Genomic DNA, 13,777 nt, shown 5'->3' with positions numbered 1-13,777 from the left:
AAAGATGTTTCTCCTCATGTATATATATAATTCGCTCATCACTGAATTGGACGTCCGTTCGAGCGTGGCCAAATATCATCATCATTCAAGCGCACCGATGGTGTGTTCAGCGCGTCTGTGGCCGGCGTCAGCGGACGGCTCGCATTCCGCGACACTCCCACCGCCGGCGGCTCAAGTCCATTGAGGGGCTCCGTGCTGACAGATGTGTTGGCGTTGCTCGTAGCCCGCGACGACGACGCGACGTCCACCATCGTGGCGCGGAGCTGGAACACACTTTGATTGGTGCCCAACAGATTGTCAGGGACGCTGTGGTTGCGTCCTGGCCCCGCACGGCGCGGCGTCACCGACAGTCGTGACAGCGGAGATGCGTTCAGAGATGACTGTGAGGTGCTGGTTGTGGATCGTTCACCCAATGAGTTAAAGGAGCTTCGCAGGTGACGATTGGCGGTGTTGTCTGGCCTCACCGTAAGGAAGTTCTCCCGCACAAATCCAAAGGGTGGGCTACTTTGGTCGTTGTCGTCCCTCCGGCTGGGCTGCTCCGGTCGCAGGAAGTGCGTCGACGTCTCCGCGAAGGAGTAGTGGCTTGTGCTTTCGTGCGCGCTCAGTGCGCGTGGCAGCGTCACCTCGAAGGTGGGCACCGTCTCCTCGTCATACGGGCAGCCCATTCCCGTTTCTTCGGTGTGCAGCAGCGGACTGAGCACCGGCACCAATCCTACCTGCTCCTCCGTCCCGAGTGAACTCGATCGACTGCTGCAGCTGTCGAAGTCATCCTCTTTCAGAAAGACGGGTGGTATGAGCGAGGGCATCCCTGCGGAGGGGGAGTGCGGCGAGGCAGCACTGTCCACAACGTGCGGGGGAGCGTCATCCGCCGCCGCGAACCACCGAGGCTCTACCTCCGACTTGACCGCCACCGTCGGCACGGCGGTGCTCGCCGAGCTGTACTTCAAGAACACGGTGGGAGTGCATGTGACCACCTCGTAGCCGAGCCCGCTCGCCACGCGCGCGATGTCCTCGCCACACTGCAGCGCACGTTGCCGCAGCGCGTCCGACTCGGCCGCGCGCGTGCTCCACGCACGATGCTCATCAGCTGTCATGGTCGGCTGCACTCCTCGCCGACCCGCCGTGCGCGTTGTGGGCGTCTTCTCGTTGTCGTTGACTTCATCTCTGTCGATGAAGAACGCAACATGGCGCAGTGGCTTGGAAGGGCGGTACGCGCTCGAGGACGGCTCTGAGGCCGGGGGAGAAATGTCACCGAGAGCAGCGGAGCTCATGTTTGTTGTGTGTTCACCGCAGCAGTTGTGTCTCAACAGACCACAAAAGAGAGAAAACAAGAAAAAAGAAAACGAATGGATCAATCGGTAAACTGCTCTGCTAGCTCAATCGCTTTTGTTGGTGTGTAATGGCGTTGCCTTCCTTTCTGCTTTTCTTTTCCCTTTGCGCCGCCAGTATTATTCCTTCAGGAAGAAAAAGAAAAGCTAGAATCGCAACTAGAAACCGGAAAAGCACGAGAGATGAAAAAAAAAAAATAAGAGAACGGAGCGAATTCAGGAAACCTGCAGCGACTACACTGAGACACAAGACGCTGATTTCCTCTTACCTTTTCCGAGGTTGCAGCGACAGAAAAGAATCCTAAGCAGAAAAAAACAAGACAAGTATATATATATATATAGAGAGAGAGAGAGGGAGATGAATAAACAGCTGAAGGTCAGAAAGTGAAAGCACAGAAAAAAGGATGCCAAAGGGCCGAAAAAAAAAAAGGAATAGGACAAGTAATCGTACAACGAGAGAGAGAGAACGCACCTGCTTACTGGTAAAGTGCGTTTGCTTTCGCCTCTGTGTGTGTGTGTGGTAAGAGTGTAGGGTGAGTGTGTTGGTGTGTTGCACAGAAAGCCAAACTCTATTTGCGGAGAAGGTTCTGAAGCAACAATAAAAAAGGGATCGAATTAGAGTTGTTTCTCTCTGTGATGTCACACAGGAATGCTAAACAAAAATTGTTGTTCCACACACAGAGATGCATCAGCATTCGATAAGGAACAAACAATAAACCCACTTACGTAACGTAAAGCTGCGCAGATGCGAAGGCACCGCTTTATTTTTCCGTGTCGTTGATTTTCAACAAACAACGTACTCGAAATCAACAAGCGTAGAAGAAAAAAAAAAATAGAGAAAAGAACGACTGGCACCTCAAATGAGAGAAAGGCTGTTTGTTGATTCTAAGTAGAAGAGTAAGGGGAAAGATATGTGGGGGCGTGATTTGAAAGAGCACCTCACGTACTTATCTGTATTTCAGTGAGTATAGCGACTTCTCATATGAATAGGGCCACATCAACAAAAGGAATATTACGCACACCAAAAGTAATAACGTATCTCTCTTGTTTTTAATTCTTGTGCAGCTGAAGCAGAACCCATGTGTGGAGCAAGCAGGAAAGTTGCAGTAGAGGAAGGGCACAAAGGAGGTAGAAAAAAAGCATTCTTGGCCTTATCGATGCACAACACGAGAGCGCAAAGAAGCAGAAAAAACATCAGCGTTTGCGTTTGCTTTTCGGTGCGTAAGAGAGAGAGGACAAGGCAGGCGGCATTCACAACAACTCTGTTGCGGAAAAGTGAAGCTGGAAATAAGAATGAAGCAGCTCCTGGTCAGATTTTTCAAATGAACTTCTTTAACTGGTGCGGCAATGTACACACGATGTTACGCTGCAGAGTAACAGAAAAATGAACAGCAAAAAAAGAAGTGTGAAGACAAACAAAAGTCGACTGGAAAGAAACAATTGCCTTCAGTAAATCTCCCGCCTCTAGCTTCATCCCTCAGCTTGTTCCCGTCGGTGAGACGACAAAAGCCTAAACGCACTGAAACAGGAGAGTAGCCGCAGCGCAACATCAGCGCTCGCCACCGGGCCACAAGCGACAACACAACTAAAGATACTAGAACAGCTCGAGCGGAAAAAAACGATAAAGAGCGCGTTATGAGTTTTGAACACGGCGAACGTTTTGCATGTACGCACACACACACACGTCAGAATGAGTGGGGCTCTGTCCACGCACGCACTGCTCGCCTACGGTGGGCCAATGGGACGTCGCATGATGATACGATACGCACGCGTGGTTGCAACGCTGGCCACGAGAAGCGGCTGAAAGAGAAGAAATACCATCACGGTAACGGTAATGCCGGCCAGCAACGGCTTCTCCAGCCGCGGGGCCTGCCGTAAGTCTAATCCCATGTACTCATCGTAAAACCCGTAGGCACCCCACCGCACCTGCAGCTGATACAAGCACCAGCCCACCAACACCATGTAGAACACATGCAGCCAATCTGTGTACGGGTAGGACATCATCACGTGGAAGGTGGTGTGGCGATCTGCGTGGTCAAAGTCCGTGAGCATGTAGCGCATCTGCCGTCGCTGCACCGCATCAAGACCGAGGGTGCGATACATCAGGTGGGTGTCCTCCTTTGGTTTATCCCCCTCAGCCACGTAGTCGTCTCGGGCGTCTGTTCGCCCAATCAACGCATTAAAGCTCCTTCGCACGCGCACAACCAGCGGATGGCTCTTGTGCGCGTCGTGCAACACCTTCAGGTGATCAGAGTCGCCCTTCAGCTTGCCCAGTTCCACCGTAGGAGGAAAGGCGTACCCTTGAAAGCGCATGACACCTTGTTGCTGCATGATGGTAACAGGATCGTATGCACGCAGCCCGGAAACGAGCTGGACTTGCAGTTTGGGGCTACTGCGCAGGTAATCAATGGGCTGCGTGTCCAGACCGCGATCCACCTCGTGCGCGGTGTAGGTTCGACCGCCCGCTGCCTTGCTATAATCGTTGCCGTCCTCTCCGTACTTTTTGCGGAAGTCAGCCAGCTGCTTCTCATACTGCTGAGTGCCATAATAGTACTCCAGCTTCTTGATGTCCGCCTCCAGCTGCTTTACGGCCGGCTTGGGCGCCGCGCGCTGCATCTCGTCCTCCGTCTCGTCTACGGACTTGTCCACCGCGGCAAACTCGTGCGATTCGGTGAAGATGCTGCGCTCTTTGGGCGTGCTGCCGCCTCCGCCGTGCTCCAACGGGGCCCTGTAGTCTGCATCAGCACTGCGCGGCGCGGCGTCCTGCAGTGTGTGAAGGCGACAACGGTGGGACACGCCTACGCTGCCCGCCGTGCTCGACGGCCCCTTGCCTAGTTCCTCGTGCGGTGAGGTGTAGTAGTAGCTACTTGTGTCCACTACGGAGCGTCTGTGCAGCAGTGGTTGCCCGGCGTGCACGCTGGTGCTCTGCACTCGCGCCGCATCCGCGTCCATGTACGTTAGCGCAGCTTTCTCGCGCGCAGCGAGGAAAGGGACACGGTCGAGTTCGCCAGGGAGCGGAGCTTCTACTTGGTGCTGCGCCAAGTGCTGCAACGGGCTGCCGGGCTTCAAGAAAGCTAGAGATTCGTCAGAAGGATCGCGCTTCTCCGGTGGGACGTAGAAAGCGGGCCGTGGGGGAGCCGGTGTGTCAATAATGGGTGGGAGGTCATCTCTCGCAGCTTCTTTCGTGGCTGACCCCTCGAGTCCTTGCGGGCGCGGCACCTTTGGAATATTAATACCGGAGGCGGCACTACTGTGGCCTCTATTGCTGCCGCTGCCGCTGCTGTGGAAGCGGCGCACCTCCCGCCCAATTTGCCGAGTCAGAGCAACATTAAAGCATCCGGTAAACAGAGATCCGCTTCGTAGCGAAGGCCAGGGGCGGACGCTGCTGCAGTGGCGTAATGACGCACTCCGCATTTTCGGTAGAAGATATCGGCTAGAATAAATGCTATTTGAAGTGCAGAATGCGTCGAAGATGCTCTTGGAAGCAAATTTGGGAGGCCGATCTCTGCTCCTTGTTGACGAAGCACTTCGGTTGAATTCTCTGTCAAATGGAGTTGCAGAACGCCTAGAATGGAAAGTCGGCTAAGAGGTTTTGAGATGAAGGGAAAAGATAACGGAAGTCAACGGCTTGCATTCCGCTTTCGCTTGATTTTGGAGTGACCTACAGAGAGCGACTGTGAGCGTTCACCTTCGCGCGTAGAAGGCAAAGGCGAAATGTAGAAAAGTAAGAAAATGACCGACCGCTGAGAGGTATAGAGGCAATGGAAACCTAGCAAAGTTAAAGCGCGTCAATACACAGCAGTGGAAAAAAAAAACCCGCGAAGCGCACTCTCACAGTTCAAGAAAGACCGCTACAGTTTCCTGAATAAGAATACCTTAGGTCAAGATAAGCGGTGGAGTCCCACGTCTGTTCACTCAGGCAATCGCAAAATGCTCTACCGTTTTCAACAAGAGTTTCAAGAGCTCGGACTGTGCCATTCCCTCTGATGGCATCTGTTATTCTGGAGTTTTTTTCCTTTCGTTGTTCACAGAATTTTCTGAGTTGTTGCATTATTCTCCCTTTTTTACAGTGCATAATTGGCCAAGAATGAAGCAGAATCATGCAAACCCAACAATAGTAGTGAAAAACAAAACACACAGAGTGTAATAATAATAATGGTAGAAATAGAGAAATAAAACCATGTAATAATAGTAATAATGATCATAACAATAAAAGCGTAAAACAGAAAGAGAAACGCGAGAGCTGACTCGTAGAGAGAGGGAAAATGGTGAAGCAGGTGACGTCCTTCAAGCTCGAAGAAATCAGGGAGTACTTCCAAAGCCAAAAAAAAACACGGTTGAGTCACATCACGAATTCCTGATGTAGAGCAGCAATAAAGACGTCTTGTGGATGCGACAGTTTCGGTATTGCCCCTCTGCACGATAATCGAGTTCGACACCTCTTACAACAACTCAGTGAACTGTAATAAGGTGCTCCTGTTGCGCCTCCGTCGCTCAAGCACCGCTGAAAAGTCCTGTCGCGCACAAATGGGAAAAAGAGAAAACAAGTTCTTTAGAAAGCATTGGGTTTTTGAGTGCGCCAGGAGACTTGTGGAGCTCGCGACTAGTCTGTCTCCTTCAGATTTTGCCGCTTAAGAGAAGAAGTGAAGAAAAACAATAGTGAATAAAAAAAAAGGCTAACTTTAGTGAAGCATTTGCTGGCTCAATAGCGCGGTGAATAGGCGTTTGTGTGTCTGTGAAGTGTATGAGTCCTGTTCCCTTTGCGTTCTCTTGAAGCCTCCTATTGCAACGTTGCATTAACAGAACCCCAATATCTGGCAAAGTGTTCTCCTTGCACAAACGGTGAAGTACAATCAATTATATGTTGGTAGATGGCAGAAATCGAGAAAAGGAGAAAAACTAAACTAACAAGCAGACAAAAAAAAAAGAGAACATATAATTATCTTACCGCTCTGTTAACTATAATAAAGGTATCGCTCAGCAGAAGGCAAAAAGTGTGACGGGACGCTGAATTAGATAAAGAAAACAAAGCTCTTGTTTGCCCGCCGCTTCCTCAAATCTTCGCACTTGCGCTCGTCTACGAAGCACCGGAAGTTAGCGTCACCGTTTCGCGTTCGCCACTGCCGTAGTAAAAGAAGCGGTATGCCTTGCACACCATTCCCTTTTCCCGGCATGCGTGAACATAGTGGGTTTAGCACCAATTGAATGGGAAGTGAAAACTTTGAGAGAACAAGAGAGCGATAAAGATAAAAGTAAAAACAAAAAAAGGTAGATGACACAAGATACAAACGAGCTAGATGTTCCTTCTTTCTTATTAATATGGTAAAAGAAACATGCAGTGGTAGAGGAGACAACTGGCTTTAGTCGTAGCGCGAAAACCCGTCAATTCTATTCTGGCCACCTACCGTGAGTCAGAGCAGCGAGTCTTCGTGCAACGGCCTCTTGTAAACGAGACGCTATTCAACTCTGTGCTGGCCGCGCATCTTACTCACTTCTTGCGGTATGTGGTGAAGTGCAGAACACGGATGGCGCCGGTGTCCTCCGAGGTTGGGAACGCCACGGGGATGGACACCCTCTCTCCCACCTGCTCCACGGCGCCACTGCCGCCGAGAAGGTCGAAGATCACCTTCTGACGGTCGCTCTTGCTGGCAATCAAACGGTCGGTCACGTACGTGTTGTCCACCATGCCCGCGTCCTCGGCGTCTTTCTTGATGTTGTCCCAGTTGTAGTCGCCGCCGATGACGAGAAGACCACCCTTCACGATGCGATTCAGCAGGTGGGCCGGGATGGCACTCGGGCGGTAGCTGCGCTCTAAACAGTTCCAGCACACCACGAGCGAGAAGTTCGACAGGTGAGCGTGCAGGTTGGTGGGGTCGGCCTGGAAGAAGGTCGCACGTTCGCGCGTCGGCCCCCAGGAGTACGAATCGCTGCGTACTGTCCGCGCGGCCCGCTCCTCATTCGCCGCTGTCTGCACGCTGTACTGGCAATCCCCGCGCTCGCGGATGGCGAAGGCGGGTATCAGGCGACGGGAGGTGTAGTCCACGCCGATCACCTGTTGGAACGCGCTGGTGAGCTCGAAGGCGACACGGCCAGCACCGCAGGCAATATCCATTGCCCGCGCAGCGGGGACCTTCGCGTGCTCGGCGAACATCCGGCGCGCGTACTCGGCGATGGCGACGCAGCCGTTCGGCGTGCCTTGTAAGGAGTCGCGGAAGCACATGTCGGTGATGGCATCCACCTCGGAGTCCAGGCCGAGGGCGCCACGCTTGCTCAGCGCCGCGTCCACCTCGGGCCCCTCCACGTAGCGGACGCCGATGTACTGGAAGAAGTGGCGGCGGAAGGCGAAGCGGGCGTCGCGCGTGGCTTCGTTGCCGGTGCTCACCCACGCGCCGCCTTTCATGCACGTGTGACGCCCGTCAAAGGTCGGGAGGGAGAAGTCGTCGTAGAAGGGCTGCACGCGGAAGCCCGAGTACGGGTACACCGGCGTCGCGCAGTGCTGCCACACGTTGCCAACCACGTCGTACAAGTCACCGTGCTGAAACTTGTTCACCGGACAGCTGCTTTGGTAGCGCTCCATGTTGATGTTGCCAGGCGCTTTCGGCCCCCATTCGGGCATGTCTTTCCCGACATACCGGTCGAACAACAGCGTCCACTCTGCTTCGGTCAGCAAACGAACTTTCTTGCCCAGCTGCTCACTTTTGAAGGAGCAGAAGGCGTGGGCCTCGAGGTTGTTCATCTCGCACGGCCAGTCCCACGGCAGGTCAATCACCTCCGTCTGCAAGCGCAGCGCGTACCCGCTCGAGCGAGACTCATCGCGGACCCAGAACCACGGGTGCTCTGGCTTCTTCCACTGCACCCAGCTCCAGCCCTCCTCGTCCCAGTACTTCTGCTGCCGATAGCCGTCCGCCTTCATGAAGGCAAAGAACTCGGCATTGGAGACGACGTACTTACTGGCCTTGAAGGGCGCCACCTCCACGACGTTGTGGCCGTTGGAGTAGTCGCAGTCCCACCCGTATATGTTCGAGTCAGGCGGGCGGCCCACCTGCACCTTGCCACCCTCAATGGAAACCAGCTCGTTGACCGGGGCGCGCGTGTTTGACTCCGGGCAGCGCTGCCAAAAGTCAGACATGTGCGTCGAAACGAACTTCATGGGCAGCTCGCGAACATGCACCGAGGCCGTCTCGATATGGATGCGCTCGTGCTCGGCACTCATCAGCATCACCCACCAGAACGCGTTGGCGTCATTCATGGTGCTGTTCGCCAGCGTCAACGGCATCGCCAACGGAAATTTGCCGCTCGACATGAGCTCGTCAACGCGGTCGCGCACCAGACGGCGGTACTCACACACCTCCTCCACCTTGGGCCAGGAGTAGTGCTCCACGTTGAGGTCGTCCCAGCTCATCTCATCCACGCCGATGGCGCACATCTCCTCGAGTTTCGGGTTAATGCGCTCTGTCAGGCCGGCCACACAAAGTTTGTTGATATAGAAGGCGGCAGTGTGACCATAGTAGAAAATCATCGGGTGGCGAAGCTTATGAATGGGCTGCACAAGAAAGGACTCCTCGTAGGCGAGGCACTCGAAAACTTTCTCGTACAGCTCCATCGTGTTGTGCACGTAGTTGCGGATTTCCTCCATCTTCGCGACGGCATCACCGCCGTCGATGAGCGGAACGCGCTGCACGAAGAGGTTGCGCGGGGTCGCCAGGTTGTAGCGCTGATCTGCCTCCTGGCCACTGTAATGATAGAGGTGAAGCGCCTTCATGATTTCACGCTGCAGAAACGGAAGAGGGACGGACACTTTTTTGGAGAGGTGAATAATAGAAAACGAGAACACTTTGCTTTTTTGAAACTCCGACGAAGTCGGAATGATTGGATATGAGAAGAAAAGAAAGAAACAAACAGCAATATGTGAATGAATCTAGCTTGGCAAATAGAAAAGATAAGATAAAGATGGACCGGAATTGAAGCAGCAGGATATGGAAAGGTGAAATCCACAAAGGGGTTGAAAAATAATCCAGGCGCACGCCGAATGCGCGTGAACGTGTCATCGCATGGAAGAAAAACGAAGAGGCTATGTGGAAGTCTTCTGACTTCTTTTCTGTTGCTGTTGATGTCGTGAGATTGCAGAGGCTATGCACACAGATGTTCATATGTATATTCGTTGACCTCCCAACGCCTAACTTGAGGTCGTCGCGATATTCCCCAAGTGCTTCTCACCCGTTAACAAAAAACTTGTTTTCACTTACGTGCGCATTGCCCAATGAATAGCAGAAAAATGAACTGAGCAAAGGAGCCCAACGCAAACGATGCAGACGGCAGAAAAGAGGGAAAAAGTACAATCTTGGCTTTCGCGAAAATGTGATTCTGAATGCCTTCCACTTGAGTGCGCTGGCTTTGCGTGTGTTGTCCCTCAACCTCACGCGAAAAAAACATGCAACAAAGTAAAAAAGGCGCTCAACTCGCTGGATAAACGCTCTTTTTGTGTGTCAAGGGGTAGCAAACTTCCCGTTTGCGTGGCCACCTCGCGGTGATGAGGTGGAGCCGTCTGCGCCGACACTGGATCTTGACTTAGCAACGAGAACACCTTGTCCAGTGCGGTGGCATGAAAGGCGGGAGGCGGTGAGCAGTGATGAGAACGCTCGAATGTGCACGGCAACGTCAGCGGCTCAGTCTCCGCGACCGTCATCTCTGCCTTCATACTAGAGGACATCGCGCTGCTTTGTCCGTGCTTCTGCTTTAACCTTGTCAGCAGCGCAGCACTTCGTTCTACAACCGTCGCATAATCGCCGCCTGCCTGCTCTAACGACGTGGACGGAGAAACTGAAAAACTACAACACTCGTTATCTTTTGGCCGATGAAGAGGGGACGTCAACGCCGCAGCATTTGTGTCGTCGTCGCGACCAACAAGTGCTGCATCGGCTGATCTGCTCCGCCTTCGTTTGTTGCCGCGTTCCATTGCAGAGGTAGGTGCACCGATGAGCGCAGCACGTCAGGCGAAAGCAAGTTCAGCCGTGGAAGGGCGGAGAGGACGACAGAGCAAGAGAATAGCCGTCTCACCTCACATAAATGGTCGGTCTTTTGACAAAAAAAGGTGTTTTGTGGTCAACGCTGAGATAAGCGAAAGGCGAAAAAGCAGAAAGGAGACGAAGTGGCAGCGTGCAGAAACGAAAAAAAAGAATTGAAAGACAGCCACCGACAACACTGAAGAGCGGGATAGCCATCCGCAGCACCTCATCAGCGCACATGATGGAGAACGAAATTTCACACCAATGTCCATGAGCATTTCAGCTTTGCAAACCTGGCAATCATGTCGAGTTTACCAGCCGTCGTTACCGCAACGGAAACGTAGCCATGCGGAGTAACAAATCACGGGAGGGCAGGCTTGTATTCCAAAGTTGCACGAAATGGATCTTTGAACGAAAAAGAAAAAAGCGTTTTCACCGTGTTCTCCGTTCAGAGAATTGGTTATATGGACAACGGTGTTTACGAGCACGATCCTCCCACATTAGCAACAACTTGAGTTTCCGTCTACTTTTTGATTTTGTTGCTGACAACAGCTTTCGGAGCTCATTTGTTACAAGATCGAGGAAAGAAAAGGAAAAACGTGTCGGCCCAGCAAAGCTGAATGGTAATAACACAACTAGTCCTCCGCACTGCAAAACTTGATGCGAAAGTTGAACGCATTGGAAAGGGAGGAAAAGACACGAGAGAGACGATTTAAAATAATAGCAATAGCGGGAGTGCATGAAAGCACTGTCACAGAGCTTTCAAATACAGGATGCACCCCAGCAATGTCATCAATCCGACGCTGTACAGAGCAAGAACGACAGAAGCAGTCCCCACTGAATCATCTTCCAGCCCATGCACCGCCAAGTACTCGTCGCCGGTGTAGCAATATGACGTGTTGTTTACCCCGTCGCATTGAAATTTGTTCCCGTGCAACCACGTGTGCAACACCGCGCCGTACCCCAAGCGAAGGAAACTGAGACGGGTAAAAAGCAAAGGAATGGTGTGCAGGTTCAACAAAAAGCCAGAGAAGATGATGTTGTACCCAAATACCGCATAACACACCCGCACAGTCCACAACCGCGATGGAAGGACGGCGGCCGCCACGTACTGGAAGGCTGCGTGGGTGCAGCCCACAGCCCACGCCAGCAAAGCTAAAGCATATGACGACTTGAGCACAAATACGACAAATGGAAAGAACAGAACTAAGTAGACGGAGCGGATCAGCGCAATGCGAAGAGCCAGGCAGAGAGCAAAGCCCACTACTCCATAAAGCTGCCGCTTGCAATGGATAACCGCAATGCGCAGCTGATCACCAGCGCGGTCCATTGTCACCAAATTGGTGAAAAAGACTAGGGTGAAGGCTGCAAAAATGAGGCCGCGAATGTTGTACATCCCACCCTGATTCTCCGGTTGCAAATGCGTTAGTACGGCTACCAAGATCAGTCCAACGGACATGCATAAAACTCCCGCCACCAGCTCGGCATCCGCCGTGATGTGCTTTAGAGAGTACAACAGCAGTATGCAAAATTTCCATAAGCTGTTCGGAGCTGTCTGCGGCAGCGTTGCCGTGAGCACAATCGACGATGGCGGCGTGTGAGCAATGCCGCTTTCCACGGAATTGACCAGAACGGCACGAACGGAAGAGTCGTAGTATTTTGCGGCGTAGTACATCGTTTGTACTTCGCTGTCCGCCCACTCCGCCGCCAGGTCCACCAGGTCGCCGCTGGTGGAAACCTCCACCACCGCCACCGGCGTTGATGATGCGTTCGTCGCTGACGTCACGAGAAGCTGCGCGAAATCGTCGCGAAAGTACGCGGGTGCAAGGCGGGAAGAAAGCCGCGGTGGAGTGCACATGGCCGCATACACACGAGTCTCTGGCCTTGAACGGTCTCTCTGCACGGACGACTTGACGGAAGCCACCGTGAGCGGCGATGCAGTCGGAAAAGACGTGCTTGCGTCGTTCCCGACGGCTGGAACGTCTCGCGTAGGCGTCAAGACCGCCTTCCATAGAGGCTCGGGAATGCTGGATGGGATTCGGAGGCGATTGAAGTACGAAAGGGCGTCCTTGCACCTTCCAGAGTAGAGCACGCGTCCCTTTGACCCGAAGAGGAGAAGGGATTCGGCGGCGGAGAACATATGCATGGGAAGGGAACGTGTACTCAGCACGACGGTTTTTCTGATCTCCCGCGTCAGTCGGCAGAGAAGCTCGGTGCCTTCCATCTGTTGTGCCAAACTCATCGAGTCGAAAGAGTAACAGAGCAAGAGAGCTGGTGGATCCAGCACCAGCTCCAACGCGACCTGCAAGCGGAACTTTTCCATTTCCGTGAGGTCGTAGATTCTCCGGCGGATGTCAATGTTAGTGAAGTTTGAGGCCGCAAGCACCGTTTCACGCTTCCAGCTGCGCCGCTCCTTTTTGTGTAGGTGCACCATGCACCACAGATGGTCCTCGACGGACAGCTGAGGAATCAGCAGCAATCCCATTCCAATAGATGCGATGAGGTGTCGTCGATCGCGCTGCTCTGCTGCTATGCCGTCGATCCAGATGTCGCCGGACGCACATACCGTCCGTCCTGCTATGGCATCCAGCAACGCCGCCCCAGCAGTTCCGTCCAAATCGGTGACCAAATGAAACCCTCCCCTGCTGAACCTCGCCGACACGCACTGGCAGCAAATACGTGCGGAACAAAGTATCGGGAGACAATGGTGAAATACAGAGCTTCGCACTACGGCGACATCTCGTAACGCAATCTCGACCCCACCGGCAACAAAGACAGAGTTGTAATACTCTCGCAGGCGCTGCGCAGGGGCGTCCGAGGCGTGCGCAAAGGGTTCGTTGCCATCGCCATCCCACCGCCGATACTGCGGGGTGTAGGTCAACGGCGAAGAGCTGCCCACCAGCGGTGTACTTTCGCTAATCATGCATGAACACGCTCGTTTGAACAAAAAAGAAATGAAAAGATCGACAGATGTACACTGGAAACAGAAGGCGGATGGACACGTTAATGCCACTAAAAAGAAAAAGGAAGAGGAAGAACAGACGTTGAAAGAGGCGAAAACGAAACAAAAGCGCTACCGCGTTAACGCCGTGACTCGCAGCACAATTACAAGGGGGACACTGTTCGTCACGTTAAATTGTAGAGTAGAACAGCCGCCATTACAACGCGGGTGTCGGCAACGGGAAGGACTTTTTAACTTCACTTTCCTTTAATGTTGAGCTGAAGGTTTCTTCACTGAACGGGCATACACTCAACTCCCAATAACTCCCCTTTGCATCGAGCTCCAAAGGAAGTCATCTGTGTACAACGTGTAGCCAAGCACAGGCTTTTGGCTTCTCTCCGCCGTCGAAGTTTTCAACGATTCTTTTAGGAAAATAAAGGTTGTATTAAGCAACTTAATAATGGCAAATAGTAATAACAACAGTGAAAGGTTAAAGGCGCAAC

At 52.8% G+C, this 13,777-nt stretch overlaps 4 protein-coding genes across 7 annotated transcripts; all 4 read right to left on the bottom strand.

The window, feature by feature from the left end:
* Window positions 1–38: 38 nt before the first annotated feature.
* ABB37_04672 (hypothetical protein) lies at window positions 39–2,395 on the bottom strand (the record flags this gene model as incomplete). Its single annotated transcript, XM_015802439.1, has 1 exon — window positions 39–2,395. Exon 1 carries the CDS (start codon window positions 1,269–1,271, stop codon window positions 39–41), a length of 1,233 nt encoding a protein of 410 aa, XP_015658883.1. The 5' UTR covers window positions 1,272–2,395.
* A 658-nt stretch (window positions 2,396–3,053) lies between these two features.
* ABB37_04671 (putative mitochondrial hypothetical protein) lies at window positions 3,054–4,742 on the bottom strand (the record flags this gene model as incomplete). Its single annotated transcript, XM_015802438.1, has 1 exon — window positions 3,054–4,742. One exon carries the CDS (start codon window positions 4,740–4,742, stop codon window positions 3,054–3,056), a length of 1,689 nt encoding a protein of 562 aa, XP_015658882.1.
* A 2,074-nt stretch (window positions 4,743–6,816) lies between these two features.
* ABB37_04670 (putative 5-histidylcysteine sulfoxide synthase) lies at window positions 6,817–10,438 on the bottom strand (the record flags this gene model as incomplete). 4 transcript variants are annotated; one of them, XM_015802434.1, is made up of 1 exon in its annotated part: window positions 6,817–10,438. In XM_015802434.1, exon 1 carries the CDS (start codon window positions 9,088–9,090, stop codon window positions 6,817–6,819), a length of 2,274 nt encoding a protein of 757 aa, XP_015658878.1. In that variant the 5' UTR covers window positions 9,091–10,438. The 4 variants fall into 4 exon arrangements, with proteins under 4 accessions (XP_015658878.1, XP_015658879.1, XP_015658880.1 ...); XM_015802435.1 differs by having other exon boundaries at window positions 6,817–10,405; XM_015802436.1 differs by having other exon boundaries at window positions 6,817–9,252.
* A 646-nt stretch (window positions 10,439–11,084) lies between these two features.
* On the bottom strand, window positions 11,085–13,347 carry ABB37_04669 (ABC transporter-like protein; the record flags this gene model as incomplete). The annotated part of the gene is made up of 1 exon (XM_015802433.1): window positions 11,085–13,347. Exon 1 carries the CDS (start codon window positions 13,254–13,256, stop codon window positions 11,085–11,087), a length of 2,172 nt encoding a protein of 723 aa, XP_015658877.1. The 5' UTR covers window positions 13,257–13,347.
* Between the last annotated feature and the right edge of the window lie 430 nt (window positions 13,348–13,777).

This window comes from Leptomonas pyrrhocoris (assembly GCF_001293395.1).
Source record: "Leptomonas pyrrhocoris isolate H10 chromosome Unknown, whole genome shotgun sequence".
Taxonomy (NCBI): domain Eukaryota; phylum Euglenozoa; class Kinetoplastea; order Trypanosomatida; family Trypanosomatidae; genus Leptomonas; species Leptomonas pyrrhocoris.
This window is presented reverse-complemented; position numbering and strand designations above follow the sequence as displayed.